Source organism: Siphateles boraxobius, unplaced genomic scaffold, assembly GCF_051911475.1.
Source record: "Siphateles boraxobius isolate OS27281-9 unplaced genomic scaffold, OSU_SipBor_1 8, whole genome shotgun sequence".
Lineage (NCBI taxonomy): Eukaryota > Metazoa > Chordata > Actinopteri > Cypriniformes > Leuciscidae > Siphateles > Siphateles boraxobius.
The window spans coordinates 12,973,935-12,986,732 of NW_027509208.1; the positions used below are offsets into that span (position 1 = coordinate 12,973,935).

Consider the following 12,798-nt stretch of genomic DNA (forward strand, 5'->3'; position numbering starts at 1 on the left):
TTATTTATTTAAAACTTTATTTAACCAGGAAAAGACTCATTGAGATTAAAAATCTCTTTTTCGAGTGTGTCCTGGCCAAGACAGGCAGCAGTACTAAACCACATATACAGTACATACAAACATATATGCAAAAACACTAGAAACATAAAACAACTGACATAGCCAATCTTTCAAACTCATCCAGAATCATAAAAACAGGTTAGGTAAAACATCTGCAGCCAGATGTGGCTGCCTCCATGTCAATCAACAACCTCATAAAATCAACCAATGAGACGAGCTCAGTATTGTTGCTATGTTCTATTAATATTATTCTTTCTATATTTAAAATGTGTTGTTGTTTTTTTCTCCAGGTGATATTTGTGGTCGAGCACAACAAACTGTTTCCAAACACTATTTATTCCACCTTTCATCTTTCTTGGAATCCTTAAGGGCTGGTTATAACCCTAATCCCGTCTGCTCACAGCGCTAAATAGATGTTACTTCATCCAAAGGCATCAGATTTGGAAGCAAGGCCCTCTTCAGAACATGTACCTTAGGAGTTGAAAATAGAGCATGATCTACTTTGGTGAACACCTCTCAGACTCGGGTTCCTCAAGGCTCCAATTGGATCAGCGGGCTTTTGCGGAGTCTGAGGATGACACTGACCACGCTGTTTGCGTGGGTGTGAATCGTAGCGGTCTGTAAAGGTTCTGTGACCTTCAAGGTCAAGCGAGCGTGTCATTAATCTTGAGGGCAGCTTTGTACAGCTTGAGTGTATTAGACTTTTACAGTTACAACATCAATTAAGTGCTGATCTGTGAGCAATGAGGTTGGGTGTAATGGAAGAGAGTGTCGCTTTTTAATTACGAAATTATTATTAATTAATTACTGAATTACTAAGTAAGCATACAGAGTACAGAGGTCAAATGTTCAGGATATATCACTACCTTAAATACGTAATATATATTTATATATGCACAAAATTATCACTTGATTGTTGATGATCTAAAGAACATAATATTGAACTTTGTAAGAATGTAAATAAAAATATCAGTTTGCTTAGAATTTAACTAAGAAATATTCTTAGATGTAGGCTACTTAATCTAAATATGCAATAGCTTGTTTTCACATGACGTCATGTCACTGCGTTGCCATGGCGATACATACAGATGGAGGGCAGGAAGTGATTTTCTATATTTAGGAATCACTATAACAAACTCAAAATGCCTATGTTTTGCGTCGTTTATGGTTGCTCAAATCGATCAAACCACGAGGAGTTTTTATCGTGTGCCAAAATTTGTTGTTCATAAGGGGGGAAAATACAAGAAATTGACAGAAAAACATCGGAAAAATTGCCTTGCAAACCTACGTCTGCGGTCGGGAGGAGCCGAATGGGAAAATGCCCGTGTGTGTCAGTGATCACTTCGTCAAAGCTGAGTTAATACAGCTTATGTGTCTGTTTGTGCAACGTACCAGTCTTTGAACTTTGTAAAGTCAAAGTATGTCTGTGAGACGAGGTAGTTGCTGATATCTACCGCCTCAATGGCAGGCAAATATTTCAATTCAGTTGAAATCGGTCCTCTTCATAACGTAAGGATCACGTCGAACATATGTTTCGATTTTTTGTTTATATATTTCTCTTGTAATAGCGTCTAAAGTAGTACAGTACGGACTTTCCTCCATCTCGTCCATTGCGTTCTTCACTTCCTGCCCTCCATCTGAATTTCGCGCGTCAACACAGTCACGTGACTGCAAACAACCTATTATAGCAAAATAATACAAAGCCTTTGCAACTTCAATTTTACATTCCGTGATAAAAACTTTGTTTTGAACACTTTTTTAGTGTATGAGTGATGTGTAATATGACTGGGTGAACTAAACTGAACAACTAAACTGAATGACTAACAAACACACAATCCTTGTGCTAGTTAGTTTTTGCCACGCAAAATAACTGAACTGTGGCACAGAGTCAATGCTAAGAATTAATGTACAAAAAAACAAAAAATAATCATCAGAAAAAGCGCAATAAATAAAACCAGAGAAAATTACAGATTCTGATACCAATTTCACAAACACTGAACCATTATATGCATTAGTCAGCCTTGTGTAAAAGAAGATCCCAGTCCCAACTAATCCAATAATCACTTCTTCAGAAACACAAAATCTCTCCTGCATAGAATGATAGCTTGACCCTCCGGCCAAACAAGTCATATTTACAACTGCGCCTTCTGAGCCGATTTAAAATCGTTCCCAATAAGCCGATTAGCCAGGGGAAGTCCTGAACTCTCTTGTGTCTTGTCATGACGTTAAAGATGGTTATGTAGTCATCACGCACAGACTGCTGGGAACTCCTGCTTCCTCCCACCGTCTGGGCTCCTCCAACCTGCTATTCAACAGACTGAAAGCGCACTCACTTTCACCTTGGGCTGCTTGTATGTGTGTGCAGATATGTATGGAAGCTTGTTTCCGACACTGAAAAAAAAGAAAGAAAAAAAGTACGTTCGATTTTCTATCTCAGACTTCTGACTTTCTCCCCTCGCAATTCTGAGTTTGTAGCCTATCTCACAATTTTGTGAAAATAAGTCAAAATTTCTAACTAGGCTATATAAACACGCAATTCTGAGAAATAAAGTCAGAATGTTGAGATAAAAAGTCGCAAATCTCGCAATTATCTTTTAAATGCTTCAATTCGTGCACGAAAACAAGCTTCCATAGGAGCCCGGTCTCATGAAAGTTCGAATGTTATTTCTCGTGCCAATACACCAAAAAGAGTTTTTGCGTGCATATGCTAAGCAGTTTTCGCGTGCATATGATACGCACTTTATGGCGTGTAATACGCACGCACTCCCCACCCTAATCCTACCCAAGGGCTGTTCAGTGCGTAGCATATGCACGCTAAAACCATTTTTGGCTTATACTTGGCACGAGAAATAACATTCGTGGTATAGATACGCACTTTCATGAGATTGTGTTGATTTTAGCAGAGTTAAACCAAGACAACACAACCACCTCTCTCTGTACATTTTGAGTTTTGCTCAGAGACATCAATGTTTCAAAATCATTTAATTGTATGTGAAATACAATACATAACTTTTTAACACTATTCAAAAATCATGGCCAAATTCATTCTCAGTGACTGATACAATCTTAGTTAAAGGACTTGGTTGTTTACATATAGCCTACAGTAGCCTACAGTTCACAGCTGTGAGTTTGAGTTGTTTCCTTTAATTTAGCTTAGCCTATTCATTGCAGCTTCATGGGCTGTCAAAACAACATTCCGAAATAAAATCCTCATGTCTTCGCGTATTGCCGTCGCTTGACATTTCCTACTGTCAACAATAAAAAAATATTAAACGAATGTGGCATTTTGTGTTCATTTTGCTTTTTATAGCTTACCCTTTTGAAAAACAGTTTAAATTGAATTACTCCATATATGCTATCTCACGACCAATGGTGGCTAATTCGTACGAACTCACTCTTGAATTATTAATTCAAATTATGTAAATTCTTCGGGAGTTGTGCCACAACCTTACAACCTTGTCATGAAAAGTCCAAATTATCTGATATTTCTACTTAGGCTTTTTTTATTTTATATTTTTTTTCTTTATTTTGATATTGAAATGTTGATTTCTTTATTTTGCTATTCACAGTTGTATCACCCTGATTTTTTGTATTTATTTAAAACTGCCCCAACACACAAAACAATACCCTATATGAATGATAATGCAGAAATTAAACACATGGAAGGCGTGTAAGTAATTATGAGATGAATGGCATTTGGCCATATCTATAAAAAATCGCTGTAACATCACTGACCTTTATAAAGGTCTATGTAGGATGGCCATGAATGTTAAGTGTGAGCCTTCGTGTTTTTCAGATGATGAATGTGTCCGCTGGCCTGTGGATATTAGATTTTCTCTGTTACTGTACATCCGTAGATTATGGTTTATAAAAAGACAGAAGCCAGCTCTTCTAATGCTGCATTGCACCATCCAGAGCAGCAGATTTATCCACTACATTATCCTCAACTGTCCAAATGATCCTAGGATCCCTGTCACTCTAAATGCCCATTTACGGCTTTACCATTGCATATTTAGATCACCAGAGGGGTTGTTAATATGACTTCTGGCATGATACCTTAATTACAACATAATCCAGGCAGAGCAATTGCTCTCTGGCCTCAGAGATTGTAGCCTGCTTTCTGAAAACTCCATGGTGCCATGACAAAATTAGGCCTGTGTTTAATCTCCTCCCTTATGGATATTTCAAAATTCACAATCTAATGGTCACTGATCCAACATGTTTGATGAATGATAATCCTTAGTTTGACTGAACAAAGCCAGACATGCACTCTAGGCCAATTGAACAAAAGCATGATACTGTGACACTAGCTGGAGGCATGTAAAGACAGGGTGGTGTGAACGAGTGTAAGTGAAAGGGATGTTTATGATGGATTCAGAAAGAGGAAAACAGAGGTAGAGAAAGAGAGAGAGAGAGAGAGAGAGAGAGAGAGAGAGAGAGAGAGAGAGAGAGAGAGAGAGAGAGAATGAGCAGCCTGCTCTCATACAGTCTGCACTGCACATCCAGAGGAATCTGGGGCATCTAATGGCCCCTCACCCACAATTCCTGCTCTCTCACTCCTTCTCTCTCTCAATCACTCTCTCTCTTGTTTTTTCTCTCTCTTTCCTTTTTTTTTTTTTTTTTTTTTTTTTTTTTTTGCTGTGGGGCATGCTGTGACCCCACACCGTGGGAATCCGTGGTCCACAACGGATGACTTTAACTGTCTCACAAGAAAAAGGTTGAAGAGATAGAGCAAGCATTTGTCTCTCCCTATCAGACCTTTGGTTTAAATAAATAAATAAATATATAGGCTATATATATATATATATATATATATATATATATTCTTTTTTTAATGGTCATGGCAAAATGATACTAATTATAAACATGATCAATTAAATAGAAAATAAATTCAAACGATAAGTTACTGGAAAGCCAAGAGATAGCCTAATGTCCGTGTTGCTTGGCATTTATCTTTATGCAAAACTCATCACAATAGAAAAGCACGCTATCAATGACAAACAATCATATTGCTCAACTCATGCATGGATGAAAGTAGGCCTATATAAATGTATGACTTATTTTACGTTAATTGGAATGACGCACTTGATAATAGAAATGTATTGAGCATTGAAGCGATTTTAATTATGAACTTGTGAATTTGACTGTTGTTTTTAATAATTTGCCTGAATCCATCCAAAATTTCAATTAAAAAAAATTGTCAAAATATCTGTTAAAAATATTATAAAATTTGAAATGACTGCAAGAACGTCTGTAATTGTTCTTGAGTCTGAACGCCAGCCCACAATGGCGCTTTTCTCATTCCTTTGAGCAACACAAAGGCAATTATTCGGCTATTTCAAACTAACAAGACAGAATATGAAATATTAAACGCCCCTTTAATGTTTGAAGCCTAAAACATGTCAGGCCACTAAAACAACTTTTTTTCTTGTTTCATATGCTCGTACAGCCCCCAGTGTGGAGTAGCCTACATGGCAATAAGCCCACAAGTCAACATCTCCGATGAAATCCTAAATGTTTTCCAGATAAGTATAGCCAACGAACGGGCTTCTCTATTCCGAAGACCGAAGACCACATGATATTTGATTATCTTTTGGCCATATTAATCATATCTATAGCCTACCTCTTTTATTTATAAATATTGCCCACATAAAGAAGTAAACGAAGTTGCTTATTGCACATTGTAATGCGTGATAAATAGACTTGTTATTGTTATTGTTAGGCCTTTTATCATTATTATTATTATTATTATTATTATTATTATTATTATAGCTATATTATTATAATTATAGTTATTATTATTATTATTATTATTATTATGATTATTGTTGTTGTTATTATTATTATTAGGCCTATTATTAGCCTAGCTAGCCTATATGTTTGACAGATATTAGTTTCGAGCGTAACTTGTTGCTAATGAGCAGGTTAAATTGTGTCCGAGGTAATGGTGCAAATCTAGATGTTGATGTTGTAAAGAAAGATCAGTCTCTGTGTCATGACTGCCAAAAAATTAGCAGCTTCCCGTATACAGACCGTAGTTCTATAATCGGAGCTACGGGCAGCTCATACATCATGCAAAATGGGCCCGAAGGGTTTTCTTCAAATGAACTGTCTGGGTCTGTGGAAATAATATCAGGAGCTTTCCGTCAGAATGAACTTTTCCAATGTAGCCAGCCGTGAAATAATCTGACCCGACACTTCAAACCATCTGCGCTATCCATCCGCCTTCTTATTTATTGCGAGCTGTAGCTGACACTATTCCAGTTTTTTTTAGTTTTTTTTTTTATATATGATATCGCATCTCCACAATCCGCATGGCTGACAGGTTTGTCCATTGATACCAGTCGCAAATCCTTATCAATTCCCAAAAGAAGTCAAAACATTTCAGTGATGCAAATGATAGCTTAAAATAAAACTTAAAGAAATATAAATAAAAGTAGGCTAATTAAAATACCTTGGCTTAAAATAGCCTATTTGTTTTCAGTGATTAAATTTTAAATGGTCGATTATAACTGATTATGTAAGCTGTTAATAGAGTATTTAGCCTACTGGTTACCAAAGATCAGTAGACTCGTATCCACGTGCAGCTGGAAGGCGGAATTTGTCCAGTTAAGACTCGTTTCATTCTAAACACCACGATATTAAAATTGACAGGCCAATGACTGTTCCGCTGAGTTGTCAGATGTTTTTTTTTAATTTTTTTTTATAATTTCCTTTTTATGTCAGTGGTCGTTATTCTTCACAAACGATTGGCTTCAAACGATCTGGAGCTGACGAATGACTTCTTCACTGAAAATCCACACAACTCACGGATGATCTTATTTATTGTCGGTTCTCATTTTAATCCGAGCCATTCCCTTGTCGCACTATGCTGGGGAAACGTAGATATTTGGAATGATAAGAAGCCAATCATGTCCTCTCCTGTGCGCTAAGACTATAAAAAGGCAGACGAGTGAGAGCTTAAAAATAACATTTCGTGTTAGATAAGACAACTCTGTAGCCTACTTTCTATTAAGCTTTAAAAATTTCGAAATGTTTACTTAAAATGTGCGTAAAACGCGCAGTCGAGCGTAGTAACTCGCGGGGCTTGAGTAAAAGCAGAGGTCGCGGATGTTTACATTCTGAAAGGCGCTGTCGAGGTCTGGGAGGTGCTGAAATCCACTCGAGCTCCGTTTCGCGTGATTGGCACGCTTGACAGTGATTGACAGGCGCCCGTGGAAACTACGCAACCAATCTGCCGAGTCCAATAGAAAATCAGAAGCGGGCATCACGTCTTTTCCCTCCTCAAAAAATATCTTCATTCTTGTGCTACAATCTCGTCGAAATCTCCAACGGCGGCAGCCTCAGACCGACAGAGTTCTCTGCGTCGTCAAGCGTTCATCAGCTGACTCTGGAATTGCCTTTTCGCCTGGATTCGACTGTGGGGAGAGAGAGAGAGAAAAGCCACATAAAGCAGGAAGCTTTGAGGTAGAAAGGACTCCGAGAGGAGAAGAGAAGCCTTCATGTTTCAGTTGCCAATCTTGAATTTTAGTCCCCAGCAGGTAGCGGGGGTATGCGAGACTTTGGAGGAGAGCGGAGACATCGAGCGTCTCGGCCGATTCCTTTGGTCGCTCCCCGTCGCCCCAGCCGCCTGCGAGGTGCTGAACAGAAATGAGTCTGTGCTGCGAGCTCGCGCCATCGTAGCCTTCCACACTGGGAATTTCCGTGAGCTTTATCACATTCTGGAGAACCACAAGTTCACCAAAGAGTCCCACACTAAACTGCAAGCACTTTGGCTGGAGTCGCACTACCAGGAGGCAGAGAAGCTCCGAGGCCGCCCGCTAGGGCCAGTGGACAAATACCGGGTACGGAAGAAGTTCCCTCTCCCTAAAACTATTTGGGATGGAGAACAAAAGACGCACTGCTTTAAGGAAAGAACACGACATTTATTACGAGAATGGTACCTCCAGGATCCTTATCCGAACCCAAGTAAAAAGAGAGAGCTTGCACAAGCTACGGGACTCACTCCCACTCAAGTGGGGAATTGGTTTAAAAATCGAAGACAAAGGGACAGAGCCGCGGCCGCAAAAAACAGGTGTGTTTTCCCGATTTTAACCATGGGGGCTATCTTGAGCAAATATTTCATATTTTAGAATTAAAATGGTTAGATACTAAGAAGAGATTTGTCGATCAAATCTAAAGGAAAGTCTAGCCTAAATATTTAATAAAGGAAAGGCTAGGCTAATGTAGCCTATAACATAATCTCTCAATATCATTTGTCCTGTAACAAACACACAAATAAACAGTCTTTAAATGGAAAAATCACAAATGGATTAATCAAAAAATGTGAATTGTTATTATTTGTAATGGTAGCCTATAACCAAAGCGATGTATTTTTATGATTAAAGCCGAAATTTGCAATTATATTGGACATTTATATTTAATTTAGTTTAACTTTTAATTTCGGAATGAAAAAAGCGTAAAAAGAGGTTACATGTAGCCTGCAAAATACTGTTAGCCTACTTGTCCCTTTTGACCAAAAATCAATGGCTATAGCTTTTGTGTAGCTGTGTTATGGTTTGGGCCTTGCCTGCATCAAAAGTCCTTACAGATATACAATATAACAATTAACGAGAGCCTAAGATGTGTAACAAAGATTAAATTATGATTATGAAAAGCTTTCTTGGTTTTGACATTTAAGCTGAACAAATGCTACCGTGATGTTAATAGGCTTTTTATTTTGTTGCTGTTTGCTGGAGTAATGCAAACAAGGAGAGTTTCTTACAGACAATAATTGACCTACTCTATCAGATTGTGTTCTATATTTTGCTGGACATTTAAATATAAAAGTTGTTATATTAACCGTTGAAATTTACCATACACCAATTCAAAACTGTTAAAAATCGAAAGGCCTATTTTAAAACCAGCATATTGTTGGTGAAAACTGTTTAGGCCAATTCACCACGAACATATTTTTTTTTCTAAATTGGAATTCTTTTATAAATAAAGAGAGTGCACGAATTGGCTGCTGCCTATAGATTTTATGTTCTTCCGGGGCATTCCGTTAGTAGGCTAAACCTGAAGCCTGAGCGGAGCATCATTTCATAATATGTGCAGATTTCATACGTAGAATTTGCAGTTTATCAAATCAAATATCTTGATTTAGCCCACATGTTTTACCATTGATTGTACGTTCTTATTTAAAAATCAAGCAACACCTGAGAGCCACTGAATTAGCTTATTAAAGAGGTTTTTTTTTATAGAAACCCCTTCATCTAAAACTCAGCCTTTTTCTTTTTTTTAAGGTTGCAACAACAGGTGTTGTCTAATGGCTCGGTTCGGTCCTTAGCTGGAGAGGATGGTGCGGTAGACCGACTGGGGAACGCGTCGAGCCCTGAAGCGAGCCTGTCGAGCAAAGCCGCTGCGTCGGCGATCTCCATCACTTCAAGTGACAGCGAATGTGACATCTAACATCGCACCGCGGGCTATACGGAAAGACTATGAGAAAATTAACACATACGAAGGAAATCGAGACAGACAATCAGCAAGATAAACAAGCACATTTGTGCCTGCCTTAACGTATCAGAGGCCGTGTTTTTATTTTATTTTATTTTTTATTTTTAGGCTGTTAGCCTATACCAGCCTGGAATCTTTGGATTTATGGAATGCTTTATCTTCTTTAAAATGTATTTATCTTTTTGTGAAAGCAAAGTGGGGGCAAACACCAACAAATGACATGAGAAAAAAAATCTGAATTAAAACTACTTTTGTAAGCAAAATCGACTGCCTCAAGCAAACAGGCCCTATATAGGGAAATTATATTCACACTTTTTGTTCATTTTGAAAAGGACTTCATGGTGAAACATTTTACCTCCCATTTTTCTAAAGTGTTTACGCATTAAATTGTTGCTCTTATAGAATCTGATTTTCATTTGCTTGGTCATTTCAAGTCTGATCATTTTTGGTGGTAAACGATCGAGTTTTAGAGCATGTGCGCCGATAGTGAAGATGAATGAAAGACTTGCCGCAAATAAAATTCTGATGATCAAAGTAACCATACAGAGTTATTCTCATCCATTAAAATAGGGTATTATTTCAAATAAGTGTTTATTTCTGACATACATTTTCTTTATAATTTATTATTATTCATATTACCTATTATAAAAGGTTTTGTCATCTTTCCCAGGGCAGCCTATTTTGTTAGCCTCAATAGCATTAACATATGTGAATGCAAACAAACCACTTGAACTTTTGCCTCTGTATTCCTGGTATAAATGGTGTGAGGTTCATGCACAGCCAGTAATCGGTAAATGTAGGCTATAGTGGTGTGTTTAACCTGATCGCTTGCTGCGTGTCCAGACGCGTTAACCGCCCCGTGTGATTGGCTTTGCCGTCATGTAATGCTTTCTGACAGGAGAAGGTCAACAAGAGGGCGAAGCGCATTGGTTTCAGAACGACCAAGCTAGAGAGGAAAATAATCTAGAAGGTATAATTTATTCATTTACTTATTCATTTAAACTTGCTTACAGAGAAACTACGATTAGCCTATACTGAAGATCTTCAAAATATATATATTTTTTCAGTCTAATATAGGCATCTAATTATTATTTTAATTATTATAATCATAAATATATTCAATTGGTGCTATTGCATATGTTTATTGCGTTTATTTTTTTATTTGTTTCGTTTAGTGTTCACCGTTAAATTCCTTTAAGGTCACTTTTGTTCAGGGAAGGAAGGACAATATGTTTAAAGTCTGTTAATAATGCTTGGCTACTGTTATTGGGGGAAAACGAGGCATAAATGTGGTAGGGGAAAGGAGAGCCGGCTATTGAGTTTGCAAAGGGACAAAAGCGGAAAGATTAGGTGAAAAGAGTGTTTCTGACAGTCAATAAGGTTGTCAAACTCTTCAGCGCTAATCAGCGCTAATGACCGCTTCTCAAACCCAACTGGAACAATAGTGAGCTCTTCAAAGCTCTGTTGGGGTTAAGGGGTGCTTTCTCCCCAAACGAGCTCCGAAAATCCCTTTTCAGTGCATAGTTATTACAATATCGAAAATGTACTATATGTGTGTGAACAGCATTATGGTATTCTTTATATATACGGCCGATAAAAGTCGTAAAAAAATGCAAATAAATATGGCTAATTATTTTGTTTACGGAAAACATTCGCTAGTGCACTGGTTCGAATGAAAATTTCATTAAATATCACTTTTAAAAATGAGCAGGGGCCTGCATTCACTGACACAAAATGAGCCCATTGAGGCTATACTAATGAATTTTTTGCTAATGGTTTTTGTGAACAAGGCCAATCCACGAAACTGATATAGCTTACTAAAATTATGTTTTGAACAGCAAAAGTATATTTTATAACCATCACTTTCTCCGTAATTTTGTCTTAAAATATCTTACAAATATAAACATAAAAATATAAACAGTTATCGTGGCAAGTATATCCAAACAATATCAACTGCTGCTACTGAAATGGCGTAATTAGATGGAGTGACGTGATGCATAATAAGAAGCATCCCTAGTCCCATGGCCCGAGTAAGATAAGTAAAAACTGGTGTATACCACTCTTGAAGATCCTCCTGTTGGCTAAAAGACATACTGCTGTATTCCACTCATCTCCAAAAGATCACAAGCAAATAACACAATCTCAAACTGATGGACCAAGAGTCACAAAAATAGACTATACACAAAACAAGCCATTATTTTCTATTCTAGGTGAAACTGGAGGTTATAATAAATACAAACAATTTGCTTTCTTTGTATTTCACTGAACTAATTCAGGCTGTTTTGTTGTGAAAAGCATGGAAAAGACGAAATCGTTCGTCAGAGATGTTGCGGACCGAATGCACAGTCCATCTTTTTTTCTTTAAAAAAATCGATTTTTTTTAAATGGCGAAAAAAAAAAACATTTACACCCACATATCATGTCACAGTCATTTGGCGTGAAAATTGAAAACGTTTTTTCCAACGAATTTGCACAGAATTGTTTCCCCCCCCCCCCATAACATTATCTTCCTTCATGAAGAGTGGAACATAAAAGAATCCAAATATATCAATACAACATTGTAATAACATATTCATTACAGTGTTTACAATAAGCCTGTCTGGTGATAAAAACAAGTTTTGTGCTGGCTACTGTAGGCTATACAATATTAGTTTCCAATGGGTTAAATGCTTGGATCTAGAAGGCTATGTCACTGAAATGATCAATGAAATGTCTCCATTCATTTTATTTATTTATTTATTTGAAAGGGACAAGGTCCTTTGTGAGGGAATGTATTTTTCTGTCGAAACTGGAGACATGTTAATATGCTTGATTTGTTAGAGCTGAGCGCCCTCTGCTGTTAAGACTCGTCTGCCAATCTTCCCATACCATGGCTCAAACAAACAAACAAACAAACAAACAAAGGCTGTGCTTAAGAGCAGCTATCACGTAGAGCAGAGCCACTGCGAACACATTTTCGTTTTTGCTTATTTAGTTAGCCTAAAATTTTACATTTGTTGTGGAGCATCAGTAGGCTATTGTCATTCATTTGAGTGATGATAGGCTATACAAGTGATTGTATTTATTGTATGTAAACAGTTGCAGGGTTTGATTTATTGTAGTAGGCTATAGGCTGCAATTATTTATATAGGCCCATCATCCATTCCAATTGGTCATTGCCTAACTAGTTAGCCAACCTACCATAATGTCTAGGCCTAACTTTAATTTAAGGCTATTTCTGAAGTGATTATTTTATAAAGAACA

General features: G+C 37.4%; 1 protein-coding gene across 1 annotated transcript; it reads left to right on the plus strand.

Annotated features, from left to right (window-relative positions):
• Positions 1–7,491: 7,491 nt before the first annotated feature.
• six6b (SIX homeobox 6b) lies at positions 7,492–10,062 on the plus strand. The gene is made up of 2 exons (XM_077220772.1): positions 7,492–8,134; positions 9,345–10,062. The coding sequence occupies exons 1-2, from the start codon at positions 7,563–7,565 to the stop codon at positions 9,508–9,510; spliced, it is 738 nt and encodes a 245-aa protein (XP_077076887.1). The 5' UTR covers positions 7,492–7,562; the 3' UTR covers positions 9,511–10,062.
• Positions 10,063–12,798: the final 2,736 nt, after the last annotated feature.